General features: G+C 66.1%; 1 protein-coding gene across 1 annotated transcript in view; it reads right to left on the bottom strand.

The window, feature by feature from the left end:
* Positions 1-22477, bottom strand: part of PLEKHG4 (pleckstrin homology and RhoGEF domain containing G4) — a 97280-nt gene that overhangs the window by 30958 nt on the left and 43845 nt on the right. The window contains exons 9-15 of the mRNA XM_054170292.1: positions 18651-18737; positions 16255-16371; positions 14437-14535; positions 11614-11762; positions 9171-9309; positions 4207-4326; positions 1696-1887 (exon numbers count right to left, since the gene is read on the bottom strand). Of these exons, the coding sequence (XP_054026267.1) occupies positions 1696-1887; positions 4207-4326; positions 9171-9309; positions 11614-11762; positions 14437-14535; positions 16255-16371; positions 18651-18737 (903 nt within the window). The remainder of the gene's footprint in view (positions 1-1695; positions 1888-4206; positions 4327-9170; positions 9310-11613; positions 11763-14436; positions 14536-16254; positions 16372-18650; positions 18738-22477) is intronic.

The raw sequence follows: 22477 nt of genomic DNA on the forward strand, positions 1-22477 counted from the left end.
CAGCCCCTGCCGGCGGACGGGGACCGACCGAGCCCCTGCCGGCGGCGCGGACCTCCCCCAGCCCCTGCCGGCGGACGGGACCCCGGCCGGCACCGCGCAGAGGCTGGGGACGGCTGGAGCCCAGCAGGGGCAGCAGCACAGGCTGACGGCCCCCGAGGGATGGGGCCCGAGGGTGGCAGGCAGGGAATGCCCCTGAAGGGACCACGGGGGAGCAGAGCCCAGAGAGAGCCCCCCCAGGGCAGTGCTACCCTCCCTGAGAGCCCCCCCCGGGCAGTGCTACCCTCCCTGAGAGCCCCCCAGGGCAGTGCTACCCTCCCTGAGAGCCCCCCCCGGGCAGTGCTACCCTCCCTGAGAGCCCCCCAGGGCAGTGCTACCCTCCCTGAGAGCCCCCCCAGGGCAGTGCTACCCTCCCTGAGAGCCCCCCCAGGGCAGTGCTACCCTCCCTGAGAGCCCCCCCAGGGCAGTGCTACCCTCCCTGAGAGCCCCCCAGGGCAGTGCTACCCTCCCTGAGAGCCCCCCCAGGGCAGTGCTACCCTCCCTGAGAGCCCCCCAGGGCAGTGCTACCCTCCCTGAGAGCCCCCCAGGGCAGTGCTACCCTCCCTGAGAGCCCCCCCCGGGCAGTGCTACCCTCCCTGAGAGCCCCCCCAGGGCAGTGCTACCCTCCCTGAGAGCCCCCCAGGGCAGTGCTACCCTCCCTGAGAGCCCCCCCCGGGCAGTGCTACCCGCCCTGAGAGCCCCCCCCGGGCAGTGCTACCCTCCCTGAGAGCCCCCCAGGGCAGTGCTACCCTCCCTGAGAGCCCCCCCAGGGCAGTGCTACCCTCCCTGAGAGCCCCCCCAGGGCAGTGCTACCCTCCCTGAGAGCCCCCCAGGGCAGTGCTACCCTCCCTGAGAGCCCCCCAGGGCAGTGCTACCCTCCCTGAGAGCCCCCCCCGGGCAGTGCTACCCTCCCTGAGAGCCCCCCCAGGGCAGTGCTACCCTCCCTGAGAGCCCCCCAGGGCAGTGCTACCCTCCCTGACAGCCCCCCCAGGGCTGGCTCTCAGGCCAGGGCTGCTGCAGGCCCTGCTCTGTGCCACAGCTCAGCACAGGGCAGGAGCAGCCAGGTGGCTGTGGGCCTGACAGGGCACAAGCTCTCAGAGGGGCTTCCAGCCTGTGCAGCCCACAGGGCCTCACACTGCCTGTCCCCATGCAACCCAGCAGGGCTGGGGCTGGGAGGGACCCCTGGGCATCACCCAGTCCCAACCCCCTGCCCCAGCAGGGCACCCACAGCACAGTGCCCAGGGGCACAGTGCCCAGGGGGGGTTGGAAGCTCTCCACACCAGGAGACTCCACAACCTCTCTGGGCAGCCTGCTCCAGGCCTCCAGCAGCCTCACACCAAACAACTTTCTCCTCCTGGCTGCCAGGCTGTGCCCTCTGCCCCTTGGCCTGGCCCTGGGCACCCCTGAGCAGAGCCTGGCCCCAGCCTCCTGCCCCCCACAGCTCCTTTAGCTCTTGCTGAGCATTGCTCAGCTGCCCTGAGCTCTCAGGGGAACCCCAGGCCTTTGCTCCTGTGCTGGGGCACACAGCCCTGGGACACACAGCCCAGTGCTGGGGCACACAGAGCTCATTTCACACCTTCCACACAGAAGCTGTGGCTGTGGAGCAGGCCCAGGCAGGGCTCTCAGAGCCTCCTGTGTGCAGCAGCTGCCTTCCCTCACCTTGTCAAAGAACTCATAGAGCCTGACAGTCTCACTGAGGCGGTGCCTGGTCTCATCCAGCTGAGTGCAGAACTCCTCCAGCTGCTCCCTGTGGCTCTGCAGCTGCCCCCTGTAGGAATCCACATCCCCAGAGGGGAAGTCTTCCCAGGCAGCCATCCTCTTCAGGGCCTCCTGCCCCCTTCTGCAGTACTCCTGAAAGGAACAATGGGATTGGCTGTGAGGAGAGAGCCCTGGCAGGGACAAGAGAGAGGATCAGAGCATGGGTTGGGCTGCAAGGGGGCCTGAGGAGCAGCTAATCCAACCCCCCCTAGACAGCCTTCAAGGTCAGCCCCAGCCAGGGCAAGTCAGAGTGGTAGGGGCTGGGAGGGACCTCTGGAGAGCATCCAGCCCAAGCCCCCTGGCCAAGGCAGGGTCACCTGGAGGGGGTCACACAGGAAGATGCCCAGGAGCGTTTGGAATGTCCCCAGAGAAGGCTTCCTACCTCCCTGGGCAGCCTGCTCCAGTACTGCTTACAGGAAGGGAAGCCCCTCCTGCTGCTCTGCAGGGCTGTGCTCACTGCCAGGACCCCTGGGAGGACTCCTGGCAGGCACACAGCAGCTGCTGAGGACCTCCTCAGCCAGGCCAGGGGGCAGCCAAGGAGTCAGACTTGGAACAGTGCTGAAGGCCAGGTTGGAAAAGGAGGCTCTTGAGCCATCTGCTCCAGTGGGAGGTGTCCCTGCTCACTGCAGGGGGGGTGGAACTAGGGCACCCTTAAGGTCCCTTCCCAGCCCAAGCACTCTGATTCTGTGGCAATCCCCCAGTGCCACAGGCACAGCAAGGCAGTGACTCCAAAGCTGCTGCAGGACAGCTGTGGTTTTACTCAGGGCTGGCAAACATCACCTGAGCTGAAGGCTTTGGCTGCAAGAGGAGAGCAGGGAAGCTAAGAACAGCTTCACAGCTGGCACTGGGCTGGCAGGGAGCCTCCAAGGGCCTCCTGCCCAAGGCCTGCAGGCAGCAGGGCCAGCTCCAGCTGCAGCAGGCTGCCCAGGGACACAGCCAGGCTGAGCTGGAAGGGCTGCAGGGATGCAGCCTCCACCACCTCCCTGGGCAGCCTGGGCCAGGCTCTCCCCAGCCTCCCTCTGCACAGCTTCCTCCTCAGCTCCAACCTAACTCTGCCCTGCTCCAGCTCCAAACCATTGCCCCTGGGCCTATCCCCACAGCCCCTTCTCAGCAGTCCCTGCCCAGCCTGCCTGCAGCTGCCCTGCAGCTCTGCAGCTGCAGCTCTCAGCTCTGCCTGCAGCCTTCTCTGCTGCAGGCTGCACAGCCCCAACCCTCCCAGCCTGGCCCCAGGGCAGAGGTTCTGCAGCCCTCTGAGCATCTCTGTGGCCTCCTCTGGAGCCTCTCCAGCAGCTCCAGGTCTCTCTTGTGCTGGGCTCCCACAGCTGGCCCCAGCCCTGCAGGGGAGGTCTCCCCAGAGCAGAGCAGAGGGGCAGGATCCTCTCTCTCCAGCTCTGGCCACCCTGCTCTGGCTGCAGCCCAGGCTGCCCTTGGCCTCCTGTGCTGCCAGTGCCCAGTGCTGGCCTTGGTGATGAACCTCTTCCAGTGCCAGCTCAGCCCCCAGGCCCGGCCCAGCAGAGCTCAGCCCCCCAGGCCCGGCCCAGCAGAGCTCAGCCCCCCAGGCCCGGCCCAGCAGAGCTCAGCCCCCCAGGCCCGGCCCAGCAGAGCTCAGCCCCCCAGCCCTGGCCCAGCAGAGCTCAGCTCCCCAGGCCCGGCCCAGCAGAGCTCAGCCCCCCAGGCCCGGCCCAGCAGAGCTCAGCCCCCCAGGCCCGGCCCAGCAGAGCTCAGCTCCCCAGGCCCGGCCCAGCAGAGCTCAGCCCCCCAGGCCCGGCCCAGCAGAGCTCAGCCCCCCAGGCCCGGCCCAGCAGAGCTCAGCCCCCCAGGCCCGGCCCAGCAGAGCTCAGCCCCCCAGGCCCGGCCCAGCAGAGCTCAGCCCCCCAGGCCCGGCCCAGCAGAGCTCAGCCCCCCAGGCCCGGCCCAGCAGAGCTCAGCTCCCCAGGCCCGGCCCAGCAGAGCTCAGCCCCATAGGCCTGGCCCAGCAGAGCTCAGCCCCCCAGGCCCGGCCCAGCAGAGCTCAGCTCCCCAGGCCCGGCCCAGCAGAGCTCAGCTCCCCAGGCCTGGCTCAGCAGAGCTCAGCTCCCCAGCCCTGGCCCAGCAGAGCTCAGCTCCCCAGGCCCGGCCCAGCAGAGCTCAGCCCCCCAGGCCCGGCCCAGCAGAGCTCAGCCCCCCAGGCCCGGCCCAGCAGAGCTCAGCTCCCCAGGCCCGGCCCAGCAGAGCTCAGCCCCCCAGGCCCGGCCCAGCAGAGCTCAGCCCCCCAGGCCCGGCCCAGCAGAGCTCAGCCCCCCAGGCCCGGCCCAGCAGAGCTCAGCCCCCCAGGCCCGGCCCAGCAGAGCTCAGCCCCCCAGGCCTGGCCCAGCAGAGCTGAGGCCTGGGCCCACAGCCCCTGGAGGAAGCCTCTCCAGCAGCAGCACTTACACTGGCAACAAGATCAAACTCCCTGAAGCGCTTCTGAGTCTGGAGCAGCATCTCCAGAGAGTCATCCAGGATGGTCTCCTGCAGCCTCCTCCTGCCAACAGTCTCAATCCAGCTGCTGACCTGGGAGGCAAGCAGAAAGCCTGCAGTTAGTCAGCCTGTGCTGCTCAGCAGGCTCAGCCCCTCCTGTGCCCAGGGCAGGGAGGTGCTGCCCCGGCCTCGCTCAGCTCATTAGGGGCAGCAATGCTGTGAGCACTGCTCTGCCCCAGCCCCACTGCAGCCCCCTGAGTCACTGCAGGGCTCTGCTGTTGCTCACCAGCCTGGGGCATCACCAGGGCCAAGGAGCTGCCTGGGCTGAGCCACGCTCTAAGCAGAGCTCTGCCAGCCTGCTGCTCCCCTGCTGCCACAGCTCCTGCCCCACCTCCCTCCCCTGGCTGGCAGGACAGGAGCTCCAGCAAGGGGCAGTGCTCTGAGGGACCCTCCCCAGCTGCACAGCTCCCAGGGAGGTGGTGGAGGCTCCAGCCCTGCTCCAGCCCTGGGCAGCCTGGGCCAGTGGAGGAGTCCTTGCTCCCTGCAGGGCTGTTGGACAAGTGACCTTTGGAGGTCCCTTGCAGCCCAGTTCCCTGACTCTGGGGCTCCTGAAGGCAGCTGGAGCAAGTGCAGGCCCCTGGCAGAGCCCAGCCACTGCTGCAGCTCTGGCTCTGTGCACAGACACTGGGAGAGCCCTGAGCACAGGAGTGCCCTAAAGGCAGAGCAGAGAGAAGAGGCCAGGCAGGACAGGGCAGCTCCTCCACCCCTGCCTTGCAAAGCAGGCCAGGAAGCTCAGCTGCTGCAGGCACAGCTGCAGCTGGGGGAGGGAACCAGCTGCATGTTTCCTACCATCCATGTGCCCTGCCTCCCTCTGCCACCTGCAGCCCTGGCCCAGCTCAGCCCCACAGCAAGGGAAGACACCAGGGCTTGAGAGGGAGGCCATAGAGAGAGGAGAGAGGCCAGGGGAGGCCACAGAGATGCTGCCAGGGCTGGAGCAGCTCTGCTGGGAGCACAGGCTGAGGGAGCTGGGGCTGTGCAGCCTGGGGAGGAGAAGGCTCCAGGGGGAGCTCAGAGCTGCTGCCAGGAGCTGAAGGGATCCTGCAGGGAGGCTGCAGAGAGACTTTTGCTGAGGGGGTCTGGAGCCAGGCCAGGGGGGAAGGGTTTGGAGCTGAGGCAGAGCAGGGTCAGAGTGGAGCTGAGGAAGAAGTCCTTCAGCAGGAGGGAGCTGAGGCTCTGGCCCAGGCTGCCCAGGGAGGCTGTGGCTGCCTCCTGCCTGGGGGTGTTCCAGGCCAGGCTGGGTGAGCAGCCAGGCCTGGGGCAGAGGCTTCCCTGGGCATGGCAGGGGCTTGGAGCTGATGAGCTCTGAGGTCCCTCCCAGCCTGAACCATTCTGTGACTCTATGAAAAGCTCCTGGGCTGGGCTGGGCTCAGAGAGCCCCTCCTGGGCTGGGGTGGAACAAACCCAGCAAGAGGAGAAGGTGGAACTGGGCTCCCAAGCTGTGTCCCAGCCTGCAGAGGGACACTGCTGCTGCAGGAGCTGCTGCAGGCTGCTGTCAGTGCTGGTGCAGAGCAGGCTGGGAGCAGCCAAGTGTGGCTCAGTCCCATCAGAGCAAGGCCAGCTGAAGGCAGGGCAGGGGGCAGGGCCTGTGCTGGGGTCCTCCTCATGCCTGTGTGCTCAAAGAGTATTCCCTAGGCTCCTGCATCACATTTCATGTCCTGCACACACAGCCCAGGGCAGCCCAGTGCCAGGGGCTGCACTTTGGCCACAGCAACCCCAGGCAGTGCTGCAGGCTGGGGGCAGAGGGGCTGAGAGCTGCCAGGCAGAGAGGGAGCTGGGGGGAGTGGTGGACAGCAGCTGAACAGGAGCCAGCAGTGTGCCCAGCTGGCCAAGAAGGCCAAGGGCAGCCTGGCCTGCAGCAGGCAGAGTGTGGCCAGCAGGAGCAGGGAGCTCATCCTGCCCTGTGCTCAGCACTGCTCAGGCCACCCCTGGAGTCCTGTGTCCAGCTCTGGGCTCCTCAGGTCAGGAAAGAGGTTGAGCTGCTGGAAGGTGTCCAGAGAAGGGCAACAAAGCTGGGGAGGGGTCTGGGGCACAGCCCTGGGAGGAGAGGCTGAGGGAGCTGGGGTTGGAGCCTGCAGAAGAGGAGGCTCAGGGGAGACCTTCTTGCTCTCTGCAACTCCCTGCAGGGAGGTTGGAGCCAGGTGGGGGTTGGGCTCTTCTCCCAGGCCCCCAGCCCCAGAACAAGAGGACACAGTCTCAAGCTGTGCCAGGGGAGGTTTGGGCTGGAGGTGAGGAAAAAGCTCTCCCCAGCCAGAGAGCTTGGCCCTGGGGATGTGCTGCCCAGGGAGGTGGTGGAGTCCCCAGCCCTGGAGGTGTTCAGCAAGAGCCTGAATGAGGCCCTTGGTGCCATGGTTGAGCTGGTTGGGTGGTGCTGGATGACCTTGAAGGTCTTTTCCAGCCTGCTTAATTCTCTTCTAATCCCATTCCATACCTACAAATGGGAGGTCATTAAACCTCTTGGAGCCACCTGGGCCTGGCCAAACAACCAGGCAAGCCCAGAGCCTCCCTTGCAAATGCAGCCCTGCCCAGAGGGGCAGAGCCCTGGGAGAGCAGTGCTGAACCTTGGCCCTGCTCCTGAGCTGGGAGGGTGAAGGCTCCTGAGGTGCACACAGCCAGCAGCACCCAGAGCTGCTCCTGGCTGAGGACTCTGGGGGCTCCTAAACCTCCAGCCTGAGGTCAGGCTCAGGAAGCACATCTGGGGCCTGCAAGGGCTGAGCAGACCATGGCAGGGTCAGGGCTGGCAGGGAGCTCAAGGCTCAGCCAGCTCCAAGCCCCTGCCATGGGCAGGGACACCTCACCCCACAGCAGGTTGCTCACAGCCACCTCCAGCCTGGCTGCAAACACCTCCAGGCATCAGCAGGAGGCTTCCACCACCTCCCTGGGCAACCTGGACCAGGCTCTCACCACCCTCCTGGCCAACAACTTCTTCCTCACAGCCAATCTGCTCCATCCCCTGGATCCTGTGGGACCATCAGGCAGCCTGAGCTCCCTTAGGGCTTTCTGAAGGTCTCTCCACTGTCCAGGCTCCAAAGGCCTTTCTGGGAGCAGGTTCCTGTCTGCCTCAGCTAGGGCCCAGCTGCAGGGAGCTACAAGGAGCACCACATGAAGAGAAGTCTCAGCTCCACTCAGGTGCAGGGGAGTGGTGGGGGTGGGAATGGCTCTTGGGCAAGGACAAGGGGCTGGGGCCCAGCCTGGAGACTGCTTACAGGGCTGGACCCAGAGGGGAGGAGGAGTGAGCCTGAGGCTGCACCCAGGGGGGCAGCAGCTCACCCAGGGCTGCACCCAGGGGGGCAAGAGAGAGCTTGGGGCTTGTCAGAGAGCAGGAATCCAAACAACAGGTCGAGCCCAGGGATGGGGTACAGGAGGTGGAGCTCATCCAGCAGCTGGATGCTGGCAGGGCCTGCAGGATCTACTGGCCAGAGCATGAAGCTCTCCTCACAGCCCTGCTGGCAGGATGCTCCTGCTGAGCAACAGGCAGATGCTCCACTCCCAAGTGTCCTCTCCCCCAGGGGCCAGCCCAGGGTCATCTGAGCATGGAAAAACATCAGAGGACTCCATGGGGCTGGGCTGAGCCACACCCAGAGAGCAGCCAGCAGAGTATTATGCAGCAGCAGGAGAGGCCAGGCCAGAGTGGCTTGGCTCAGGGCTTGCCTGGCCAGGCTCTCATGTTGGAATCAGAGAACCCCAGAGCTGGGAGGGAGCTCAGGGCTCAGCCAGCTGCAAGCCCCTGCCATGGGCAGGGACACCTCACCCCACAGCAGGCTGCTCACAGCCACCTCCAGCCTGGCTGCAAACACCTCCAGGCATCAGCAGGAGGCTTCCACCACCTCCCTGGGCAGCCTGGGCCAGGCTCTCACCACCCTCCTGGCCAACAACTTCTTCCTCACAGCCAATCTCCAGCTCCCCACTTCTCCTTTTGCTCCATCCCCCCCAGTCCTGTCCCTCCCTGGCCCCCTCCAAAGTCCCTCCCCAGCTTTCCTGCAGCCCCCTGCAGCTCCTGGAAGGCCACCAGAAGGTCTCCCTGGAGCCTTCTCCTCTGCAGCCTGCACAACCCCAACTCTCTCAGGCTGTGCTCAGAGCAGAGCAGCTCCAGCCCTCTGCTCAGCCTCCTGGCCCTGCTCTGGACACCTTCCAGCCCCTCCAGAGCCTTCCTGGCACAGAGGCTGCAGAGCTGGGCACAGAGCTGCAGCTGTGGGCTCAGCAGAGCAGGGCAGAGGGGGAGGATCTCTCCTGCCCTGCTGGCCACCCCTCTCCTGATGCACATCGGCTCTCTGGGCTGCAGTGCTCCCTGCTGGCTCCTGGGGAGCCTCTCCTCCCCCAGCTGCCTTCTGTCCTGGCTCTGCAGGCAGCACCCTGCAGCTTCACACAGCAGAACAACAGGCCCGGGAGCTGCTGGGGGCGGCAGGAGCCGGAGGGGGGCTGCAAGGCTGGGGGGGGCAGCAGGGCTGGGGGGGCTGGGGGGGTGGGGGGGGGCAGCAGGGCTGGGGGGGCTGGGGGGGGGGGGGGGCAGCAGGGCTGGGGGGGGAGGGCCTGCAGGGCTTGGTGGGGGTGTGTGTGCCAGGGCTGGGGGGGGATGCCAGGGCTTGGGGGGGGGGCGCCAGGCCGGGGCTGGGGGGGTAGCAGGGCTGGGGGGGCGCCAGGCCGGGGCTGGGGGGGCAGCAGGGCTGGGGGGGCGCCAGGGCGGGGCTGGGGGGCAGCAGGGCTGGGGGGGGGCGCCAGGCCGGGGCTGGGGGGGCAGCGGGGCTGGGGGGGGACGGCGCCAGGCCGGGGCTGGGGGGGCGCCAGGCCGGGGCTGGGGGGGCAGCAGGGCTGGGGGGGCGCCAGGCCGGGGCTGGGGGGGGGGGGGCGCCAGGCCGGGGCTGGGGGCGGCTGGCCCTTACCTCCTTCAGGCACTGCGCCACCTGCTGGCAGTCGCGCAGCAGCTGCAGGCGCTGCAGGCGCTGGTTGCAGCGCAGCACCAGGCGGTGCACGTCCTCGTCCAGGCGGTTGTACAGCAGGCTGGCAGCCTCCAGGCTGTCCCTGCAAGGGGCACGGGGGGGGCTCAGGCCTGGGCACCAGGCTCACACCACCAGCACCCCATGCAAACACAGTTCCAGCCCCCCAGTGTGGGGAGGGCTGGGAGGGAGCTCTGGAGCTCACCCAGGCCCAAGCCCCTGCCCCAGCAGGGCACCCACAGCACAATGCCCAGGGGCACAGTGCCCAGGGGGCGTTGGAATCTCTCCACACCAGGAGACTCCACAACCTCTCTGGGCAGCCTGCTCCAGGCCTCCAGCAGCCTCACTCCAAACAACTTTCTCCTCCTGGCTGCCAGGCTGTGCCCTCTGCCCCTTGGCCTGGCCCTGGGCACCCCTGAGCAGAGCCTGGCCCCAGCCTCCTACCCCCCACAGCTCCTTCAGCTCTTGCTGAGCATTGCTCAGCTGCCCTCTGGGGCTGCTCTGCTGCAGGCTCTCAGCCCCAGGGCTCTCTCAGCCTCTGCTGCTCCCAGAGCTGCCCCAGGCCCCTCAGCAGCTCTGCAGCCTGCCCTGGGCTCTGCCCAGCAGTTCCCTGTCCCTCCTGAGCTGGGAGCCCAGAGCTGGACACAGCTCTCCAGCTGTCAGCAGGCACCACACAAGACCCCAACCTCCTCCTGCTGTGCTCCACAGCAGCAGCCTCAGCTTCCTCAGCATGTCCTGTGCCCAGCCCAAACCAGACCTCATTTTGCAACTCATTTACAGCCTTCTGCCTTTTAATCATAGGATTAGTGCACCCCAAGCACTTGGGCAAGAGGCAGCCAGTAAAACACTGGGAGCCCTGCAGGAGGTGCAGACCAAGGCCCTCAGCAGAGCTGCTCAGCCCTGGCTTGGGCTGCAGGTGACCTTGGAGCCCTGAGGTGCAGCTGCAGAGAGGCAGTTCAGAAGCACTGCAACTACAAGAGACTTCTGAGCTGATCCCCTCCAACCAAGGCTGGGGCTGAACCATGGCCCTCACAGCTTCCCAGCTGGCACTGGGCTGGCAGGGAGCCTCCAAGGGCCTCCTGGCCAAGCCCTGCAGGCAGCAGGGCCAGCTCCAGCTGCAGCAGGCTGCCCAGGGACACAGCCAGGCTGAGCTGGAAGGGCTGCAGGGATGGAGCCTCCACCACCTCCCTGGGCAGCCTGGGCCAGGCTCTCCCCAGCCTCCCTCTGCACAGCTTCCTCCTCAGCTCCAACCTAACTCTGCCCTGCTCCAGCTCCAAACCATTGCCCCTGGGCCTATCCCCACAGCCCCTTCTCAGCAGTCCCTCCCCAGCCTGCCTGCAGCTGCCCTGCAGCTCTGCAGCTGCAGCTCTCAGCTCTGCCTGCAGCCTTCTCTGCTGCAGGCTGCACAGCCCCAACCCTCCCAGCCTGGCCCCAGAGCCCTTCCAGCTGTCCCCACAGCAGGGAGCTGCAGCAGAGCAGGGCTGAGCTGTGTGGAGCCACTGCCCCCCTGCCCCCCACTACCCCCTGCCCCCCACCCCCAGGGCTCAGCTCCTGTGGGGCTGGAAGCTGCTGGGTGCCAGAGCCCTGCTCTGCCTGGAGAGGCCTTCCTGGGCTGAGAGGCTCCAGGTGCTGCAGCAGGGCCAAAGAGGAGCTGTGCAATGCCCTGGGCACTGCCCACAGCTGCCCTCCCGTGGGCCCTGCTGCCTGTGCCAGCCCTGCCAGCTGCACCCAGGGCTGAGGAGGCCTGTGGCAGCATTCCTCACCGAGGATGCCTGCAGACCCCCTTGGTGTGAGGAGTGCCCAGGGCCAGAGCCCTGGAGCCAAGCCCTGATCACAGCCCCCACAGAGCTCGGGTGGCAGAGGGGCAGCCAGCAGCCACCAGGGGCAAGAGCCTGCAGCCATCCCCTGCAGAGGGCTGCTGTGGCTGGCAGAGGAGTCCCCAGCAGCTCAGTGAGCCCAGCCAGAGGAGCTTCTGTCTGAGGCAGCAGCAGTGAGGAGTACAACTCAGCCTTCCTCTCACTTTGGCTGCCCCCAGCACAACTCACTGCAGGGAGCTGCTCTCTGGCCTGCACCAGGTGGAGGAGAGCAGGGCTGAGGAGGGCAGGTTCCTGCTGGGGAGACTCCCCTTGGGCTCCAGCAGGAGAGGTTTGCCCCTGGGCACAGCCAGGCACTGGGGTCAGCTCCCAGGGGCAGCAGAGGAGTGCCCTGCAGTGGGCACTTTCAGTGCCCAGCTTGCCAGGCTGCAGGGCAGCTGACTGCAGCTCCCCCCTGCCCTGCAGGGCTTGGCCCAGCTGCCCCTTGGGGTCCCTCCCAGCCTGTGGCTGCCTCCCAGAGAGCCTCCCAGTGCTGCTCTGCTCCCACACCTCCTCTCCCCACCCTGGGGGCTCACCTGTAGTCCTGGGTGAGGGTGACACAAGACTCCTCCTTCCTGAGCCTGGCCAGCAGTGCTCCCCCCTCCAGCTGCAGCCTCACCAGCCTGGAGTCCTCCAGGACGCTCTTCATCAGCTGCCTGCAGCTGCTCAGCAGCACAGCTGCCTCCTGCAGGGAGCACAGCAGAGCTGACTGCAGCCCCCAGGCACAGGGGGCACCCCCCCAGACACAGAGCACCCCCAGCTTGGCCCACCCTGGCAGAGGGGCAGGAGGGGTCCCACAGCTGCTCCTCCCCAGCCCCAAGTGAGCAGCAGCTCCTGAGGGGCTGCCCAGCAGGCCCCAGCCCCAGCCCAGCTCCTACCACTGCTCACATTCCCCTGGCAGGACACAGGCTGAGCTCCTCCAGCCCTGCTGCCCACCCCCAGCTGCCTCCCTGCTGCTCCCAGAGCCTGGCACCTGCACAGCTCCAAGCTGTGGGACCAAGTGGCCCTGGAGAGGGCAGAGGCACACAGGAGAGGCTCAGGGAGGCCACTCTGAGACCTTCCACTCTTGGCAGCCTCAGTGCAGAGCTGGCAGCAGCTTCCTGCTGCCTTCCCCTGGCAGGGGCACAGCAGCTTCCCAGGATGGGGAACCCCTGCCCAGCACAGCAAGGAGGTCTGCACCCTCCTCCCCTTGCCCACCCCCAAACCCTCCATGTGCTCTGGGGGCCAAGGGCAGCCTGGGGTGGGTCAGAAGGGCTGTGGGCAGCAGGTCAGAGAGGTTCTCCTCCCCCTCTGCTCTGCCCTGCTGAGGCCACAGCTGGAATCCTGTGTCCAGCTCTGGGCCCTCAGGTCAGGAAGGAGCTCAGGGAACTGCTGAGAGAGTCCAGCAGAGAGCCACAGAGCTGCTGCAGGCAGGGGAAGATCTTCCTTGCAAGGAGGGACTGAGGGAGCTGAGGGCTCTGGAGCTGGGAGCAGCCTGAGGGAGCTGAGGGCTCTGGGGCTGGGAGCAGCCTGAGGGAGCTGAGGGCTCTGGGGCTGGGAGCAGCCTGAGGGAGCTGAGGGCTCTGGGGCTGGAAGCAGCCTGAGGGAGCTGAGGGCTCTGGGGCTGGGAGCAGCCTGAGGGAGCTGAGGGCTCTGCAGCTGGGAGCAGCCTGAGGGAGCTGAGGGCTCTGGGGCTGGGAGCAGCCTGAGGGAGCTGAGGGCTCTGGGGCTGGGAGCAGCCTGAGGGTGAGCTCCTTGCTGGTGCTGAAGCTGTGCAGGGTGATGCCCAGAGCCAGGCTCTGCTGGGGGCTGCCCAATGCCAGCACCAGGGGCAGTGGTGGAAGCTGAGGCAGAGGAAGCTCCATGGCAACAGGAGGAAAATGTTTCCCCTGTGAGGTGCCAGAGGCCTGGAGCAGGCTGCCCAGGGGGCTGTGGAGTCTCCCTCCCTGGAGACATTCAACCCCCCCTGGATGTGTTCCTGGGGGAGCTGCTCTGGGTGCTGCTGCTCTGGCAGGGGGCTGGGCCTGGAGGAGCTCTGGAGGTCCCTTCCAGCCCCTCACATCCTGTGGCTCTGTGTGATTCTGTTGTGGGGGCAGCAAAGCTGGGCCCAGGGCACAGCCTTGGCCTAGTGAACAATGTCTGTGCTGTCAGCCAGCCTCACTCCAGGCCACTGAAGCCAAGCTGGGGCAGCACAGCTCAGCTCTGGAGACACCAAAGCCAGGAGCAGCTGCAGGCTGCACACTGAGGCTGCAGCAAGCAGCTCTCAGCAAGCACAGCTGAAGGTCTCCTGGGTGATCCTGAGGGGAGCACAGGAGCAGCTTTGACCCCCAGAGGAGCTTCCAGCACTGCAGCATCCCAGCAGCTGAGCAGGGTTGGGAGGGACCTCTGGGGAAGCTTGGGAAGGGCAGGTTGGGAGCGGGGAGGAGGAAGGAATTGTTGGCAGTGAGGCTGGGGAGAGCCTGGCACAGGCTGCCCTGGGAGGCTGTGGCTGCCCCCTGCCTGGAGGTGCTGAGGACCAGGCTGGATGAGGCCTGGAGCAGCCTGGGCTGGGGGGAGGGGTCCCTGCCTGTGGCAGGGGGTTGGAGCTGGAGGAGCTTTAAGGTCCCTTCCAACCCAACCCCTTCCATGGATCTTTGAGTCCAGCCCAGGCCCTGCCCCAGCAGGGCACCCACAGCACAATGCCCAGGGGCACAGTGCCCAGGGGGAGTTGGAAGCTCTCCACAGCAGGAGGCTCCACAGCCTCTCTGGGCAGCCTGCTCCAGGCCTCCAGCAGCCTCACACCAAACAACTTTCTCCTCCTGCTCAGCTGCAGCCTCCTGGGCTCCAGTTTGTGCCCAGTTTGGGTTAGCTTCCCCTGGTCCTTCTGTGCTGCCAGCCCCACAGTGCCAGGGAGCACTCAGGACACCCTGCTGCCACAGCTGCACAGCCACAGCTCTGCTGCTCTCTTCTGTCCCTGGCCCACCTCTGATCAGAGGCGAGGGCATTCTGCTGGGGCTGGCTGAGAGAGTTGGGCATCTTCAACCTGGAGAGGGCCCCAGGGAGACCTTCTGGTGGCCCTGCAGGGCTGCAGGGCTCCCTCAGCAAGCTGGGGACAGGGTTTGGAGCAGGGCCACTTGTGCTAGGCCAAGGGGAGATGGTTTGAACTGCAAGAGGGAGATGGAGAGAAGGAGAAATGCTGGACCCTGAGGGTGGGGAGAGCCTGGCCCAGGCTGCCCAGGGAGCTGGGAGCTGCCCCATGGCTGGCAGCAGTGCAGCTGAGGTTGGTGGGGGCCCTGAGGGACCTGCTCTGGCTGCAGCTGTCCCTGCTGAGTGCAGGGGGTTGGAGTGGCTGAGCTTGAAAGGTCTCTTCCCACCCCAAGCAGTCTGTCTCTGTCTCTTACCTCAGCCCTGGCTGGGAGGTCTCCAGCCTCCACTCTCTGGATGGCTCCCTGGAGGAAGGCACAAGCACCCTGGCATCCTTGCAGCAGATGTTCCAGCTTCTGCAGGGGGCAAAGAGCAGAGCAGAGCTGACTGCCTGCAGCTCCAGGAGCAGCCTCTGCACAGCCTGCAGGAACACTGCAGGCCCAGGAACCAAGGGAGGCTCTGGCCCAGGAACCCAGCAGCCCCAGGGCAGCAGCTGGGGAGGCTGCAGCAGCCCCCAGCCCCCCAGAGCCTTCAGATGTTGAACCAAGGCCCCTGGGAGGGCCTCAGACACTTGCATGCTGAGAGCTGCTTTGGGCCCTGCTCTACCCAACAGAGAATGAGAACCCTTCTGCCCCAGGAGCTTCTCTGGCTCCTTCTGCAGCTCTCCATTAAGGTTCAGCACTGCATGGATCTGGGAGGTGAAAAACATCCAAGAGGTCCTTGAAATACCTCTGCTTCCAATCACAGAGCCCAGGGCTGGAAGGGAGCTCAAGGCTCAGCCAGCTCCCAGCCCCTGCCAGGGGCAGGGACACCTCACCCCACAGCAGGTTGCTCACAGCCACCTCCAGCCTGGCTGCAAACACCTCCAGGGCTGAGCAGGAGGCTTCCACCACCTCCCTGGGCAGCCTGGGCCAGGCTCTCCCCACCCTCCTGGCCAACAACTTCTTCCTCACAGCCAATCTCCAGCTCCCCACTTCTCCTTTTGCTCCATCCCCCCCAGGCCTGTCCCTCCCTGGCAGCCTCCAAAGTGCAGCTCAGGCAGTTCCAACTGGAGCTCCTGCAGCCCTGCCAGTGCTGTGCATCCTTGTGATGTGGATTCACAGAGTCACCAATTGCATTGGGCTGGCAGGGAGCCTCCAAGGGCCTCCTGGCCAAGGCCTGCAGGCAGCAGGGCCAGCTCCAGCTGCAGCAGGCTGCCCAGGGACACAGCCAGGCTGAGCTGGAAGGGCTGCAGGGATGCAGCCTCCACCACCTCCCTGGGCAGCCTGGGCCAGGCTCTCCCCAGCCTCCCTCTGCACAGCTTCCTCCTCAGCTCCAACCTAACTCTGCCCTGCTCCAGCTCCAAACCATTGCCCCTGGGCCTATCCCCACAGCCCCTTCTCAGCAGTCCCTCCCCAGCCTGCCTGCAGCTGCCCTGCAGCTCTGCAGCTGCAGCTCTCAGCTCTGCCTGCAGCCTTCTCTGCTGCAGGCTGCACAGCCCCAACCCTCCCAGCCTGGCCCCAGGGCAGAGGTTCTGCAGCCTCTGAGCATCTCTGTGGCCTCCTCTGGAGCCTCTCCAGCAGCTCCAGGTCTCTCTTGTGCTGGGCTCCCACAGCTGGCCCCAGCCCTGCAGGGGAGGTCTCCCCAGAGCAGAGCAGAGGGGCAGGATCCTCTCTCTCCAGCTCTGGCCACCCTGCTCTGGCTGCAGCCCAGGCTGCCCTTGGCCTCCTGTGCTGCCAGTGCCCAGTGCTGGCTCCTGCCCAGCTGCCCCCCCAGCCCCAGCACCCCCAAGGCCTTCCCTGCAGGGCTGCCCTCAGTCTCCTCTCCTGGGTTGCTATCCCTGGGCTGCCCTCGCCCCTCTGTGGCCTCCTGGGGCCCTGCTGCAGGAGGTTGTTTTGCCAGCACAGATTTGCATTCTCAGCCCTCACAGGAGCCCTCAGCAGTGCCAGGCTGAGCTCCTAAGGGCTGCCCGGTGCCCGTGCCCTGCCCCCATGCACTGCCCCCATGCCCTGCCCATGCCCAGCCCCCTGCCCTGCCCCATGCCCAGCCCCCATGCCCTGCCCCCATGCCCTGCCCCTGCCCTGCCCCGCTCTCACCATGCGGAAGCTGAGCCAGTCGCGGTGGCAGTAGGGGAAGCTGCCCTCCAGCTCCAGGGGCAGCTGGGAGCTGTCGATGTGCTTGTGCAGAGCCTTCATGGAGGTCAGCACCTCGAACTGCAGAGGGGCAGAGGAAAGAGAAGCACAGAGGAGTCAGGGGGGGAGCAGAGGAGGGGGAGGGGAGGTCAGCAGCTTCAGCTCGGCGCTTCCCAGGAGGCTGCAGCTGAGCAGCAGCAGGAAGCTGCTTGGGGTGAGGCTGCTGAGCCCTGCAGCAGGCTGCCCAGGGAGGCTGTGGAGCTCCTGCTCTGGAGAGCTTCCAACCCCCCCTGGGCACTGTGCCCCTGGGCATTGTGCTGGGGGTGCCCTGCTGGGGCAGGGCCTGGGCTGGGTTCAAAGATCCGTGGAAGAGGTTTGAGGTGGGAAGGGAGCTCAGAGCTCAGCCAGCTCCAGCCCCCTGCCATGCCCAGGGACCCCTCCCCCCAGCCCAGGCTGCTCCAGGCTTCATCCAGCCTGGGCCTCAGCACCACCAGGCAGGGGGCAGCCACAGCCTCCCTGGGCAGCCTGCGCCAGGCTCTCCCCAGCCTCCCTGCCAACAATTCCTTCCTCCTCTCCACTCTCCCTCTGCCCTCTCCCAGCTCCAAGCCATTCTCCCTGCTCCTGGCACTCCCAGCCCTTGCCCAGAGTTCCTTCCCAGCTCTCCTGGAGCCCTTCAGCTCCTGGCAGGCTGCTCTGAGGTCTCCCTGGAGCCTTCTCTCCTGCAGGCTGCACAGCCCCAACCCTCCCAGCCTGGCCCCACAGGGGAGGTTCTGCAGCCCCCTGCTCCCTGTGGCACATGGATCTGCCCTGGCCCCACACTAGGAAGGAGACAACCAAGAACCCCCTCCCAGAGCAGCTTGCTGTGCAGCTGAGCAGGCAGCCTGTGGGGATGCAGGCCCCAGCACGCTGCCCAGGCAGCAGAGCAGCTGGGGTGGAAGCCTGGCAGCAGTGCCTGCAGCCTCCACACACAGCTCCCTCTCCCTGCCCCACATCCTGCTGCAGCCTGCAGCTGTTTGCTGGGTCTGAGAGGCTGACTCCAGCCCTGGCTTCCCCACCTCACAGCCTGGAAACACAGCCCAGGAGAGGGGGCCCAGCTCCCCACCCACACAGCAGCCTCCTGCTCTAAGGGCTCCCTGCATCTTGGCCCAGAGACAAGAGAGGAGAGCTCCTGCAGGAGCATGGAAGGCAGCCCAGGCAGCAGGAACTCAGGTGCAGCTCTTTCACCCCCACACACACTGTGATCATGCTTCCAACTCCTCCTGTGGCCTTGGGAGCCTTTGCTCTGCTTCCTCCCCCACACTCTGCCTCAGCTCAGTGTCTCCATGGCTTCTGCAGCCTGCTCTCCCACCTCCCTGGGGGTCAACCCAGGCTGGGGAGGAGGGGCTAGAGAGCAGCCCTGAAGAGGACTTGGGGGTGCTGGTGGGTGAGAGGCTGGACAGGAGCCAGCACCAAGCACTGCCAGCACAGCCCCAGCAGGGCCCCGGGCTCAGCCACGGCAGGGAGGGGATTCTGCCTCTCTGCTCTGCTCTGCTGAGGCCTCCCTGCAGGGCTGGGGCAGCTCTGGAGCCCTCAGCACAGACAGGGACCTGCTGGAGCAGGGCCAGAGGAGGCCACAGAGATGCTCAGAGGGCTGCAGAACCTCTGCCCTGGGGCCAGGCTGGGAGGGTTGGGGCTGTGCAGCCTGCAGCAGAGAAGGCTGCAGGCAGAGCTGAGAGCTGCAGCTGCAGAGCTGCAGGGCAGCTGCAGGCAGGCTGGGCAGGGACTGCTGAGAAGGGGCTGTGGGGATAGGCCCAGGGGCAATGGTTTGGAGCTGGAGCAGGGCAGAGTTAGGTTGGAGCTGAGGAGGAAGCTGTGCAGAGGGAGGCTGGGGAGAGCCTGGCCCAGGCTGCCCAGGGAGGTGGTGGAGGCTCCATCCCTGCAGCCCTTCCAGCTCAGCCTGGCTGTGTCCCTGGGCAGCCTGCTGCAGCTGGAGCTGGCCCTGCTGTCTGCTGGCCTTGGGCAGGAGGCCCTTGGAGGCTCCCTGCCAGCCCAGTGCCAGCTGTGCAGCTGGGAACCTCTAACACTGTCACCTCTGCAGGCCTCCTCTCCCAGCCCTGTGTGCTCAGCCCCCCTCTGTGTCTGCAGGGCCCCAGCTGACTGACACCCTTAGGGTTCAGATGTCACTGATGTCCTTCCCAGCATCAAGCAGAGCTTGACAGAGCTCTGCTCAGCTCCTCTGCACCTCACAGCCCCATGGACACCACCCCCTAGGAGTCCACAACTGCAAACCACAGAGGAGCTGCAGAGCCTCCAGGTGTGGGCAGAGAGTTAAAGGAAGGGCAAAGAGCCCCCAGAGAGGCCTGGAGGAGTGGTGCCAGTACCTGTGCTGCTGGGGGCTTCTCCAGCCTGAAGGTGACATCCCTCTCCACCAGCAGCAGCACTCCATGGATGCAGTGAGGGTCCAGGTCCTGCAAGAGAACAGCACAGATCCATCACCCAGCCTGCCTGGCACCACACCACTGATCCTCCAGAGGTGCCCCAGGAAGCCTGCCAGGTGCCCACAGCAGGCACAGAGCCCACTCTGCAGGGCACCAAGGCCCTTGCTTCAGATCAGGCTGGGCTGCAGCATCTAAAGAAGCAGTGAGAGAGGTCAGCTCTGGGCTGCACTGAGCCAACCTCCACCTTCCACACAAGGAAATGTCTCAGGGGAGGAAAAGAGCACAACAAAACCCCAGAGCCATGCTCAGTGTCCAAGTGTTTCCTTGCCCACTTCCCTGCTCACCCTTCCCAGCTGAAAGGAAGCTGGGTGTTTGCCCAGGGCCAAAGCTGAGGCTCCCTGCTGCCAGCTCCCAAACAGGGGCTGACATCCTGGAGCTGCCCTTGAACCCAAGAGAGACTCCAAGCCCCAGGGGACAGCTGGCAGCTCTGCTTCAAACTGGGAGCCAGCAGCAGCTCTCCTGCTAGAGGAGGGAAGAGAAGAAGAGTGGCAGCAGGAAGGGAGCACAAAGATCCAGAGCCTTTCCTTTCCTCTCCTCCTCCTCCTCCTCTCTTCTCCTCCTCCTCCTCCTCCTTTCCTCTCCTCCTCTTCTCCTCCTCCTCTTCTCTCCTTTCCCCTCCTCTCCTCTCCTCTCCTCTTTCTCTCCTCCACTCCAAACCCAGGATGCTTCTGAGCAGGCAGGTAAAGGAATCCCAGCTGCAGCAACTTCCAAGGCTGTAAGCTTTGACTGAGCCTTCTCCAATCTCCTTCTCCTCAGCAAGTCCTTCCCACTGGCCTGGAGTGTCCCCTGGTGTGTGAGCAGTGCTCCAGAGGCCAGGAAGGATCCAAGCCCAAGGAGGCTGAGGGAGGGACATGCTGAAGCTGATCTGCAGAGCAGATGTGGAGGCCTCCCAGCTGGCCCAGCAGCCCTGAATTTGTCTGCTGGGAAGAACTGGCAGCTGGAGAGTTTCAAGAGCCTCACTCCATCTACTCTCTCACAACCCCTCTCCTCCTCCAGCAGTCAGGAAATGTGTGCTCTGAGTGAGGGCTAAGGCAGTGGATGGTGCCACAGGGTCCCAGCAGCAGCCAAAACCTTCACTTCCCTTCCTTGTGGCTTCTGAAAAGAGAAACTGGAGAAACACCCAGAAGGAAAGCTGTCTGGGGAGGGGTCCAGAGGCTTCCAAGCCAAGGACTCATCCAGAGACTCCAAGAGGTTTGCACCATGTGTTTGCCCCTTCCAGCAGCTGAGCAGCAGCCTGATCCAGCACTGCTGGAGCAATCCAAACTGGAAGCAGCAGGATGCTGCCTGGGGAAGCTCTCCTGCAGCTCCCTGCTCAGCAAAGCCCTATCTGGAAGCAGTATCTGCTTCACCTGGGAGCAAAGAACGAGCTCCAGGCTTGCTGGGTGCACTCCTCACCTCCTAAACCAGGCACAGCAGAGAAGAGAGGGGGGGATGTGAAGAGGGGGGCAGAGATGTGTGCTTCTGAGGGCCATGGGTTAGCACCAGGCTTGGTAGAGCTGGGCTTGAGGGTCTGAAAGGGCTTTCCCAGCCCAAATGACTCCAGGATTCCACCAGCAGGGGCTCAGAAAGCAGCAGGTCAATACTCATCCTCTTCAAAGAGAGAAATCTGACACTTCCCTCCATCCCTCTCAGGCTGAGGTTCAAGCAGTCTCTGGCCTCCTGCCCCACAGGGAAGGCCGTGGCCAGGCCTGACACCACTGGCACAGCGTGAGGCTGCCAGGAACAGCTGTGCAGATGTGACAGCTGCCAGGCACCACCTTCAGCCTCAAAGGGACCACCCCCCTGGAGCAGGAGCAGGGCCCCTGGCCTTCAGCATCACCCCTGTGCTTCTGCGGGCAGTCAGAAGCTCTGAGCAGGGCACTGCTGTGTGCCCTGCCCTAGGTGACCCTGCTTTGGCAGGGCCTGGACTGGGGGATCCCCAGAGATCCCTCCCCAGCCCTAACCCTCTGTGATTCTACTGGCAAGGAAATGCTGGCCAGCTGCCGGCAGCCTCCCCCCCGCCGCCGGCAGCCTCCCCCCCGCCGCCGGCAGCCTCCCCCCAGCCGCCGGCAGCCTCCCCCCAGCCGCCGGCAGCCTCCCCCCCGCCGCCGGCAGCCTCCCCCCACTGCTATCTGCTTGTCCCTGCTGCAGGAGGGAGCCAGGACTCCGCAGCACTCCTGCACCACCCAGGAGCAGCCTGACAGAGCTGCCAGCGCCACCCAGCCCGGGAAGCAGGAGGACAGAGCTGGGAGTCGGCCCCAGCCCTCAGGCGTGGCACTGACGCACACCGCAGAGACACCACAGAGCCGGAGCCCCGCTGCACGGAGCCCCGCTGCATGGCTGGCACAGCTGCATGGCTGGCACAGCTGCACGGAGCCCCGCTGCATGGCTGGCACAGCTGCACGGAGCCCCGCTGCATGGCTGGCACAGCTGCACGGAGCCCCGCTGCAGCCAGCACAGCTGGAGCCCCGCTGCATGGCTGGCACAGCTGCATGGAGCCCCGCTGCATGGCTGGTGCATCTGCATGGAGCCCCGCTGCATGGCTGGTGCAGCTGCATGGAGCTCCGCTGCACGGAGCCCCGCTGCACGGAGCCCCGCTGCAGCCGGCACAGCTAGAGCCCCGCTGCATGGCTGGCACAGCTGCATGGAGCCCTGCTGCATGGCTGGCGCAGCTGCATGGAGCCCCGCTGCATGGCTGGCGCAGCTGCATGGAGCCCCGCTGCATGGCTGGTGCAGCTGCATGGAGCCCCGCTGCATGGCTGGTGCAGCTGCATGGAGCCCCGCTGCACGGAGCCCCGCTGCACGGAGCCCCGCTGCAGCCGGCACAGCTGGAGCCCCGCTGCATGGCTGGCACAGCTGCACAGAGCCCCGCTGCATGGAGCCCTGCTGCATGGCTGGCACAGCTGGAGCCCCGCTGCATGGAGCCCTGCTGCATGGCTGGCACAGCTGGAGCCCCGCTGCATGGAGCCCCGCTGCATGGCTGGCACAGCTGCATGGAGCCCCACTGCATGGAGCCCTGCTGCATGGCTGGCACAGCTGCACGGCTGGCACAGCTGCATGGCTGGCACAGCTGCATGGCTGGCACAGCCGGAGCCCCGCTGTGGCCGGCAGAGCTGTAACCAGAGCCCCGCTGCAGCTGGCAGAGCCGGAGCCCTGCTGCACAGCCACCACAGCCGCAACCGGAGCCCTGCTGCGGCTGGCAGAGCTGGAGCCCTGCTGCACAGCCACCACAGCCGCAACCGGAGCCCTGCTGCAGCTGGCAGAGCCGGAGCCCCGCTGCACAGCCACCACAGCCGCAACCGGAGCCCTGCTGCGGCTGGCAGAGCCGGAGCCCCGCTGCATAGCCACCACAGCCGCAACCGGAGCCCTGCTGCGGCTGGCAGAGCCGGAGCCCCGCTGCATAGCCACCACAGCCACAACCGGAGCCCTGCTGCGGCTGGCAGAGCTGGAGCCCTGCTGCATAGCCACCACAGCCGCAACCGGAGCCCTGCTGCAGCTGGCAGAGCCGGAGCCCCGCTGCACAGCCACCACAGCCGCAACCGGAGCCCTGCTGCGGCTGGCAGAGCCGGAGCCCCGCTGCACAGCCACCACAGCCGCAACCGGAGCCCTGCTGCAGCTGGCAGAGCTGGAGCCCCGCTGCACAGCCACCACAGCCGCAACCGGAGCCCTGCTGCAGCTGGCAGAGCCGGAGCCCCGCTGCACAGCCACCACAGCCGCAACCGGAGCCCTGC

This window comes from Dryobates pubescens, chromosome 19 (genome assembly GCF_014839835.1).
Source record: "Dryobates pubescens isolate bDryPub1 chromosome 19, bDryPub1.pri, whole genome shotgun sequence".
Taxonomy (NCBI): domain Eukaryota; kingdom Metazoa; phylum Chordata; class Aves; order Piciformes; family Picidae; genus Dryobates; species Dryobates pubescens.